General features: G+C 37.6%; 1 protein-coding gene across 2 annotated transcripts in view; it reads right to left on the bottom strand.

Annotated features, from left to right (window-relative positions):
* The window catches only part of SINHCAF (SIN3-HDAC complex associated factor), a 30,126-nt gene continuing 18,891 nt past the window's right edge, over positions 1–11,235 (bottom strand). Inside the window, exons 5-6 of one of the 2 annotated variants that reach the window (XM_057557419.1) lie at positions 5,788–5,938; positions 1–2,089 (exon numbers count right to left, since the gene is read on the bottom strand). In XM_057557419.1, the coding sequence (XP_057413402.1) occupies positions 1,930–2,089; positions 5,788–5,938 (311 nt within the window). In that variant the 3' untranslated portion in view covers positions 1–1,929. The remainder of the gene's footprint in view (positions 2,090–5,787; positions 5,939–11,235) is intronic. The other variant, XM_007175688.2, reaches the window with a different exon arrangement.

The following is an 11,235-nucleotide window of genomic DNA, read 5'->3' as shown; positions in this document are numbered from 1 at the left end:
TAAGACTAAATTTATTCAATACCCTAGTAAAAGTTTTGATTATAAGTATCCAACAGTATAAAAAGTACAAAACAGATTTGTAGATTTCTAATATATTAATACAAAGTGCATGACTACATACAGTACGTCCTACAGGCAAAGAGAGGTGGAAGGGGAAAAAGAAGACTGTGGTTGAGGTCTAGTAATAAATAAATAAATACAGAAGTAGAGATGATCCATATTATAGTATATTCTACCACCAATACTGCAGCCAAAATGTACAAAAAAAAAAGAGAGAGAGAAAAACCATTTCAAAATAACTCAGGAGGAAGATGATAATGGCTGGGATTCTGGTAATACACCTCGAAGTCTGTGGGAGAGCTGACCCAACTCACTATGTAGTCTGTGCATATGGTGGCTTGTAGTTTTTTCCAAAGGAAGAAATATAAAATTTTAAGTTTAGATTAAGAACTATAAAACTATAGGGTACCCATAAAAATTGGCTCACTCCTTCTTGTTATTTATACTATCCAATCTTTAAAATCCAGTTTTAAAAATAAGCACTGAGTCATGTTATTACAAGGTAGGCAAATGATCCTCCCGCATTATGAAAAGTCTGAACTGGTGATATATTCTTCCTGAACTTTTAGAAAAGAGGCAATAGATAGTACTTTGGTTTGGGTTCAAGTAAAAGGCTTTTAATGAAGGTTTTACAGTTGAAGAGCTCCACGTTTAGGATGTATCATCTAACACCTCAATGTTCAGAAAGCCTGACTAAAAGAAACCAAACCAAAACCAACCCACTCAGCATTAACACACACCTCTTTTCTTTTAGTAGAATTTTACTTTAATATAGAATGAAAAATAAAAAACAAAAACCCAAAACCCAAAACCCTAATAGGTTAAAACAAGTCAAACAACCATTCTACACAGATAAAACCTTCACAAAGGTCAACCGAAGTAATCCAGAGCTAAAACTGAATTGTGCAGATTTTCAATGAAGTCACCAGTCATGTAACATAAACAAATTATTTACACACTTGCAAGCCCTCTAAGAAATGTGCCCCAAGAAGCATTAACCTTTGTGTTTTTCATGTGCCATCCTGAAGACTTGCACATTTTATTTTTCAGATAATTTAACATTTTTAATAGAGTGCATTCTCTACCAAGGGGTAATGCTTTGGTACTATTCATATAGGATTGCCTATCCTAAAGATTTGACATTTCCCCAAGAGGAACTTTGATTCTGCTTTAGAAGTTTCATATAAATTAAAAACTTTATCAAATATCAATATGGGGGGAGGTGACACAGGATGCGACATATGCAGTCAAGTTACCTCTGTATATTTAGAAATTACTCCTTCAAGATATTCGCACTAGAGAGCTTAGTCCGTCCTGCTTAATATTCAGTAGTACAGGTTTGAATCATCAGAACCTTGGCAACACCTTAATATTTCAAAGTTATTAACAGCTACCTCTAGGGGCAAGTCTGTGTTTACTGAGTTATGACAAATTTATTATAACGAAGGAAAACAAGTGTAGCCAGCCATCTTAAAAAATGCCCCAACCACTGCTTCTCAATATAGAAAGACTAAAACTACATACGTTTATCATACAACAAATCCCATCTCTGTCCCCTGAAATTCCCCTAATTTCATTCATTAGAAGGGGATTTTTTTAAAAAGCCTTAAAGAGCACTTTACAGCAGCATTCAGCTTTCCTATGAAATACTCAGCATCTTAAATATTATGTACACTTCTTTTTCTTTTAGTAAGCTAGATACTGGCTTCAGACTTTGTGGAACTGGAGGGAAAATAACCCACTCAAAACTATTCTAGAAATCATCTTTTGGCAGAATAACAGATATCCAAGTTAAAAATAGGAAGGTCATTTTGTTGGTGTTTTCCAAAATTTAAATCATTTTTTGTTCCCCTTCTACATAAACCTCAGTCACCACTCCTGAGTGGAGATGGGCAGAGGCTCTGGCCCCTGCGCCTCCGGCTTCTCAGCAGCTGCTTTCTTATTGCTGCAGCAAGGCTTGAATAGATGTGTGTCAATGAGGACTTCCCCAAAACGGCCTTTATAGATAATGCCACAGCATATTTTCTGTCTAAAAGAAAAAAATGGAGAGAGAACAAAATATATTAAATAAGGCAGAAAAATAGGAATACAAAAAAAGGAAAAATCTACTCATCATTATAACTAGTACAGCATGATCAAAGGTTCTACTTCCACAATCTCATCACATTCCTAATGAATGGGCTCCTAGAGTGACCCCAATTTGCTAAGTAATGGGAATTACCTAGGCACCTTAAATCCCACACTGGAATCTTATCAAATATTAAGGGGGAAGAAGGCAATCTGAGAGACTGCAGTCAGTTTCAGAGGCTGCTCCTAAAGTTATAAATGGTTTCCTCCAAAAATCACCAAATCTTAAAGAAAACAGCCACCATAAAGAGGCTGATACAGCTGGTGGTTTTATTTTAATACTGAGCAGACAAAAAATATATACACATATTATCAAATATACATAAAGGCATACAAAAATGACAACACAACAAATCATCCATGGATCACACACTCTGAAAAAAACTATTATTTCCTATGAAGTCCCCTGTATGCCCCTCTCCAATCCCACTCCACCCAATCTCATTCTCTCCTCCTTAATTTTAGGTTTATCACTCCGTTTTTTCTTTATATACAATGTTTGCATCTCTAAACATATTGCTTGTTATCTCATATATATAATATATAAAATGAAAATAATATATAGAAATGCATATATATGGAATCACACTGTACACTGCAATTTTTTTGCTCAACAGTGACTGAGGTTCATACATATTGTTAGAGCTTTATTTCATTTTAACTTATGTACGGTATTCCACCATGTGAATATACCACAATTTACCCACTCTCCTTCTGATGGGACAATTTTTGCTATTACAAACATGCTGTACATACTGGTGCACAGGTCTGAAGGTTTTTTCCTAGGTTATGTTGCTGGGCTATAGGAATGGGAACGTGCTCAACTTTACTCAAAAATGCAAATTATTTATCAATGTGGTTCCCTTCTATTCCTATTTTGCTAAAGGTTTTATTTTAAACCTTGAAGCAAAGTTCAAATTTATCAAACATCTTCAATATACCACTAATACGATAGGCATGTTCTCCCTCCTTTAGGAAATGGTCAAACTATATTAGTTGGCTTTCTAATGCTTCAAACAATCTCACATCCCTAGAATAAATCTCATCTAGTTATGATATATTGTTTATAACATATCAAAGTTATGTTAGCCACATAGAATGCTTGGAGCCTATGCCCTCTTTTATCCATAATCTGGAAAAGCCAGTGCAAGATTAGAATCATTTGTTTCTGGAATGTTTGGTAGAATTTGTCTATCTAGTCCTGGGCTTTTTTGAGGGAAGACTTCTGACCACTGAATCCATTCCTTTATTATGAGACAATTCAGGTTTTCTACTTTTTCTTGAGACAGTTTTGGTGAACTGTCTTTTTCTACTAATGTATCCACTTCACCTATATGTTCAAATTTATTGTCATGAAGCTGTTTCTAATATCTTATTGTCTTCTAAACTTCTGCTTTTTCTATAGCTGAATCTCGCTTTTCTTATCCAAGATGCTTATGGGTACCATCTCTTTTTCTTGACCTGCTTTATCTCTAGTAACTTTTTTGGTTATCTTTTTCAAGAACCAACTCTTAGCTTTACTGATACTATCCATTCATATTGATTTTCTACTCTATTTATTTCTACTCCTATCTTTAGGATTTCCTTGCTTTTATTTTTCTTTATATTGAGCTTCATTAATCTTTAAATTGGATACATGAAACTTCATTTACTTTAAATCTTTCTTTTGTAAGAAGCATTAAAGGCAACTTTTCTTCTATCTACCTCTTTAACGTCATACCACATGTTTTGATTTGTGGTATTTTTCAGTTATTTTTTAGTTATAAGGATTTTCTAACTTATACTTTCTTCTTGGACCCATGGTTTCTTTTTTTTTTTTTTTTTTTATTTATTTATTTATTTATTGCTGTGTTGGGTCTTCATTTCTGTGCCAGGGCTTTCTCCAGTTGCGGCAAGCGGGGGCCACTCTTCATCACAGTGCGCGGGCCTCTCACTGTCACAGCCTCTCCCGTTGCAGAGCACAAGCTCCAGACATGCAGCCTCAGTAGTTGTGGCTCACGGGCCTAGCCGCTCCGCGGCATGTGGGATCTTCCCAGACCAGGGCTCGAACCCGTGTCCCCTGCATTGGCAGGCGGATTCTTAACCACTGCGCCACCAGGGAAGCCCCCATGGTTTCTTAATTTACAAATATATGGAGATTTTCATCATTTTATTTTGCTAGGTATAATTTTTTTAATTAATTTATTTATTTATTTATTTTTGGATGCATTGGGTCTTCGTTGCTGCAGGCAGGCTTCTCACTGCAGTGGCTTCTCTTGTTGCAGAGCACGGGCTCTAGGCGCGCGGGCTTCAGTAGTTGTGGCTTGCGGGCTCAGTAGTTGTGGTGCACGGGCTTACTTGCTCCACAGCATGTGGGATCTTCCTGGACCAGGGATTGAACCCATGTCCCCTGTATTGGCAGGTGGATTCTTAACCACTGCGCCACCAAGGAAGTCCTGCTAGGTATATTTTAAAACTCTCCATCCTTCCCTTCTTCTCTGGAGGTTTTACATTCTTATTTTTATTCTTTTAGTGGTTATACAGTTAATTAATCGAACTCTAAAGTTATTCAATACATTTATTCTCAACAATACAAAGATATTAGGACATTTTAACTCCCATCACTTCTATTACTTTGACTTATATGTTACTGTTGTCATTTAATTATTTTTTTTTAATTCCCATCTATTATCATTTTAAGCCTTCAGTGTTTGTTTAAATTTACCTATAGGCAACAAATATTTATTTATCCTTCTCAGAATTTCAATCTTGGATCTCTTTTTTCTGCCTATAGAATTTTCGTTATTGAGTCAGTTTGGCAGCAAACTCTCAATTTTCTTTTTCTAGTCAAAAAGTCCTATGCCCTCATTTACGAAAGATATTTTTGCCACATATATATAATTTTAAGTTGAGATCTATTATCTCTTGGGCCATTGAAGGTATTAATCTATTGTTTTATGGCTTCCGTTGTTCATGCTGAGAATTCAGCTTGTGTGTTTGCTGTTCCTTTGAAAATAATGTCTTTACTTTCTCACTACTTAAAATCTGTTTTGCCTCCCATGTTCCATAGTTTCCCTATGATGCATCTATGGGTGAATTTTCTTCACCCATAAGATAATTGCTTATTACCTTGCTTTTAACTTGTTAGTCTTCCCAAATCTGTGAACCAGAAAATCCTTAACCACTTTCTCTTTAAATATTCCCTCTTTCCTAGTCTATTATCTCTTTTTTGACTTTGGGGTCCCTCATTCACTCAGCATTTGGCCTCTGATTACTCCTTATTAACTTGTCCACTTGTTAATGCCATTTTTAAAGCCATAAAAATATATATACTTTTAGCCCTTTTACCGTTTTTCAGTGGGAGAGTTGGTCAGAATGAATACCTAGTATACTCCATCATAGGAAATTTAGATTCCTTAATATGATTTCTACTTTAAATCAATTTTAATAGAAAAAACACACAAAATCCACACTCTCAACTCCATTCTTGCCCAATCCACCTCCAAACACATACGCTACCAGCTGTGTGCCAAATGCCATTTAATTGCTAAGGAAGTGGGAAACCGTTGCCTGTAATTAAGAAGGTTTGCTGGTTAGAGACATATTTTCTGTTGCTTTTACCTTTTCCAGTATGTGAGATCTAAAAAGGAAAACACTGGCGTTCTGTTAGAGCCAGAAGCCATCTCTGTATCTGAGCCATCATCTGACTGGTTACTATAACAAGGAGATTGAGCTGGAGAGGCACTTGAGGTGGTACTGTGAGCATCAGAATCTGAAATAAAGAGAAAACAAATTATAATTTCACTATATGCAGCTGCAACTAAGCCTCAGCATAAAACACAGTGAATGAGATAGTAAAAAAAAAAGAAAAAATTTATTTTCTATGCACTACTGACATTTGAAGATATTTGTACTAAAGTGTATCTAAAAGAAAATGAGCTTCCAATAAGATGAAGAGCCGACATACTTTTCTCTATTCTCCTGCTAATAAGTACAGCTAAAAATAGATACGGACATAACATATGAAACAAAACTAAACACTCTGAAAGTCGGCAACAGCTAGTAAGCTCGAGACTTAAGGAAGGAAGCGGGGGTGAGGTCCCTAGCTTTTATGGGTTTTCTTTTTGCCTCCTAAATCCCAGTCTTGCAGCTGAAGAAGCCAACAACTCAGAAATGCCAATGGGTGCAGATATAGAGAGACACATACACACACACACACACACACACACACACACACACACAGCCAACAGAAGCCTGCCCTCTCTAGCCAAAGGACCAGGAAAGGGGCAGCTTAGCGAGAGAGGAATCCTTTCGGAGACAATAACCCCTTTACTCCAGCCAAACACCACAGAAAAGAAAGGGTCCCCACCCTCCACCCACAGGAGCAAAGGCCAAGTGGGGAGCCTAGGTTTCCATCCTCCCAAGACTGTTAGGAGGCCCCCCAACACCTCCACCAGGGTGATGTCAGTGGAAGCCCTCTGAAGAGTCAGGGCCTTCACTGTGGCCCGCCAGGAACAGGGGCACCCTCACCACGTGGGAGCCTTAATTCCCAGCCCACCCCCACCCAGCCGCAGTCAGGAGCTCCTCTACCTCAGATACCAATGGAGGCTGAGGGGGAACCTGACTTTTAACACCACTTGGCAGTAACAAGGTGGTGCCCCCCCCCCCATTTCCCCTTCTGGAAAAAAAAAAAGGCCAGTTAAAACTCAGAGTCTCACAACGCAATTTTTAAATGTCTAGGTTTCAATAAAAGATCGTTATCATATCCAGAACCAGGAAGATCTCAAATTGAATGAAAAGTCAAGCATCTATTAAACACCAAGATGACAGAGATGTTAGAATGATCTGACAAAGATTTTAAAGCAGCTATGACAAAACTGCTTCAATAAGCCTATGAACAAGCTTGAAATAAATGAAAACATAGCCTCAGCAAGTAGCCCTCAGTTTAAAAAAAAAAAAAAAAAAAGCAGCTATAAAGAACCAAAGAACTGAAATCCGAACTGAAAAAATACAATAAATGAAATAAAAAGCTCAGTAGACGGGCTCAACAGCAGAACGGAGGGGACAAAGGAAACAATCAGTGAACTGGAAGAAAGAACAACAGAAATTACCCAACCTGTACAACACAAAGAAAACAAATGAAAGAGCCTTAGAGACCTGTGGAACTACAACAAAAAACAGACACTCATGTGACTGCAGTCCTGGAAGAAGAGGAGAAAGAGGGCGGAGGTGAAAAAGTACTCAAATATAACGGCTGAAAACATGCCAAACTTGCCAAGAGACATAAACCTATAGATTCAAGAAGCTGAGCAAACCCCAAACAGGATACACCCAAAGAAATCAATGCCAAGACACATTATAATTAAACTTCTGAACACTAAAGAAAAAGAAAAAAATCTTGAAAGCATCCAAAGAAAAATGATACCTTACCCATAAAGGGAAAACAATAGATCCTGACTTCATAAGGAGTAAAGGCAATTCATCAGATACAAGCTAAACATGATTTAGTGTTTTTGCCCTCAGAAGACTTCATATAAATTTACAAGCCAGAAAATAAATCTTTTGGTTGATAGTCACTGAGCTATAAAGCTATCATACTGCTATTCTCAGCAACAGCAATATCAGACAGGGTTTGAGCCTACCACACATCTTACCTTTGGCTAAAGACTCACCGCCCCCACCCCCAGGATAGGTGGATAGAATAATCCTCCAATTCATAGAACCAATCAAATATTTATTAAGTATCCACTAGACACCAAACCCTGTGTCATATCCTACATGGGAAGAAACAGACTAAAGAAAACTTTTTTGAATAGCACTCACAAGCATTTTCTATTAACAAAAGTTTATATAAAATAGCATAAAATTAAGTATCTAAAACAAAGAAAGCACCATTGGTGTTTTTAATATGTTCATTTGCTTCCAATATATGAATAGCTTAACTTCATGAAAAAACAACCAAACAAAATTCTCAAGAGTAGCAGGCTTTACATAAAAAAGAATGAAATAATGCCATGTGCAACAAGATGGATGCAACTAGAGATTATCATACTAAGTGAAGTAAGTCAGAAAGAGAAAGACAAATACCATATGAAATCACTTATATGTGGAATCTAAAATATGACACAAATGAACCTATCTATGAAACAGAAACAGAATCACGGACATAGAGAATAGACTGGTGGTTCCCAAGGGGGATGGGGCTGAGGGAGAGAGGAAGTGGGAGGGTGTGGTTAACAGATGTAAGCTTTTACATATAGAATGGATAAACAACAAGGTCCTACTGTATAGCACAGAGGACTATATTCAATATCCTATGATAAACCATAATGGAAAAGAATATTAAAAAAAAAATGTAGGGCTTCCCTGGTGGCGCAGTGGTTGGGAGTCTGCCTGCCAATGCAGGGGACACGGGTTCGAGCCCTGGTCTGGGAGGATCCCACATGCCGTGGAGCAACTAGGCCCGTGAGCCACAATTGCTGAGCCTGCGCGTCTGGAGCCTGTGCTCTGCAACAGGAGAGGCCGCGATAGTGAGAGGCCCGCGCACCGCAATGAAGAGTGGCCCCCGCTTGCCGCAACTAGAGAAAGCCCTCGGACAGAAATGAAGACCCAACACAGCCATAAATAAATAAATCAATAAAATTAAAATTAAAAAAAAAAGAATGTAAAAAAATAAATAATTAAAAAAAATAAAAAAGGAGTAGCAGGCTTTAAAGGAATAATTCTACAGGAATATTTAAAAGACTTCCCTGGGACTTCCCTGGTGGTCCAGTAAGTAAGACTCCGTGCTCCCAACGCAAGGGGCCCAGGTTCGATCCCTGGTTGGGGAACTAGATCCTGCATGCCTGCCACAACTAAGAAGTCCACATACCGCAACTGAGAAGCCCGCATGCCACAAATAAGAGTCCGCGTGCTGCAACTAAGAAGAAGTCCACATGCCGCAACTAAGAAGTCCCCACACCGCAACTAAGAAGTCCACACGCTGCAACTAAAGATCCCACACATCGCAACTAAGACCCAGTGCAAACTAACTAAATAAATAAACAGCACATACACTGCTAGGGTGTTTAGAAAAAAAAAAAAAAAAGACTTCCCTAATAATTAACAGCAATAGCAGTCATCTCTATGTTGCTCTAGTGATGGTCATCACTATCCTAGGAAGTGTTTAATATCTATGAACCATTTGAAATTGCAGTTATTTGACCATGTCTACCTATAAAAATGGCAATTTTATATGGTTCAATCTAACACCTGGGACACTAGGATACAATTATATATAGAATCACAGATAGGGGAAAAAAAACTCTCTTCTAGAATGTAAATCTGGAAATTCTTCAAAGAACTGAAATTTTTGAAGTCTTAAATATTAGGTAGGTAGGGTTTGGAAAGGCACAAAAGACTAGTTAAATAGCATGGGGTAGGTGGGGATGATGAGTAAAATTGTGGAAGCAGAATACACTATGCACACGAAGGGAACTGACCCTTTCCCTAAAATGGTACATCCAAAGACTTGCTAGGGGTTTTCCATTTTATTCTAGAGCAGCCAGAATCATTGAAGGTTTTAAAAAGAAGAAAGACAAAAAGAATGGCTAACATTTATATGGGAATTTATTTTGCTTTGTTTTGTTTTACAAAACCCCTTTTACTTGATTATCCTCACTTCTCTGATTAGGAAATTGTGGTTAAATGTTAAGCAACACCAGGGTCACATATTTGTTCAAGAACTATAACTCAAATCCAGATCTTCAAGCCCTAGGTCCAATGCCTTTCCAGTACACCACAAAGGAAAGAATGTCCCAGGAAGAGGAATACAGGGCAGGTACATGCAAGATGCATGGAAGCAAATATATAACCAGAGGCAGGGAAACCATTTAGTGGGTGATATATAAAAATTCAAATATCTCAAAACTGTTGTGGTGCACACAGCTGCTAGCAATTCACAATGCACCTGGGAAAATCATGTTTCACTCTGAGTCTCCAAGACCCAGTTATTTTCAGTTTCCAACCCCTCCACAGCACAGCTTTATCACAAAAATCTAAAATTACACTGGACATATTCCCTTAGGTAAGGCAAAAGTTAGTCAGATGTCACTTTCCCTATAATTAAAGGGAGACGCTAAGAATATACAACGAATATCAATTTCTCTACCCCTCAAGTTATAGAAGAAAATTACTATTTTCTAAATGTTCACTAAAACATTTAATGAGAATAAAGGGTAGAGTCAGTCTTTCTTCCCCCCTTGGTGATAGCTGGGAAAGAAACATGTATAATTAAAATATACACATATTTGATGTTGCCTAAATATTTTACTATAAATGTATTAAAATATTTTAGCCAAAGATTAAATATATTATCAGAATAACTATGGACTGGTAACACCAACTTACCTGAGAGCAGAGTTAGTAGCAGATCTGGAAAGACTTTGGAGTCCTGCAGCATGAGTTACACTATCCCAGAGAGCAGAATGATATTGTAGAAACAGCACAGGGCTTTGAAATTAGACAAACCCCAGGTCCAATTCATTTCAACCACTTACTAAGTGACCTCGGGTCAAGGTGAAATCACTACTTTGTACTTCCTATCCTAATCTCTAAAATAGAAATCATTGGGATAATTATGTATGTAAAGTGCTTGGTACATATACCAAAATGCTCAAGAGATGATATAGTTATCCTTCCTTCCTCTGATTCTATCTGATCAGTAACTTGTCTTTTTCCATTTTTCTAAAACAAGCACTGATTGATAAAACTTTGTCTAACAAGGTCCTACAGATTTTTTTCTTTAGCCGCACTCCGCAGGATGCGGCATCTTAGTTCCCCAACCAGGGATGGAACTCGTGCCCCCTGCGGTGGAACCTCGGAGTCCTAACCACTGGACCGCCAGGGAATTCCCCAGACTTTTTTTTTTTAATCCTGAAAACTCCAATACAGGTCCACCTACAATTCTGAAAAGGTTCTCAAAAAAAAAGTTTATTCCTAATCCATTTGGTCACAAAATCTGGCCTGACCTGGACTATAATTAGGTAAGCAAACCTGACTAGCTTATTTACAGTTAGTTTATTCCACCTA

The sequence above is a fragment of the Balaenoptera acutorostrata genome, chromosome 11, assembly GCF_949987535.1.
Source record: "Balaenoptera acutorostrata chromosome 11, mBalAcu1.1, whole genome shotgun sequence".
Lineage (NCBI taxonomy): Eukaryota > Metazoa > Chordata > Mammalia > Artiodactyla > Balaenopteridae > Balaenoptera > Balaenoptera acutorostrata.
Note: the sequence above shows the minus strand (reverse complement) of the source record. Positions and strands in the feature narration are given on the sequence as shown.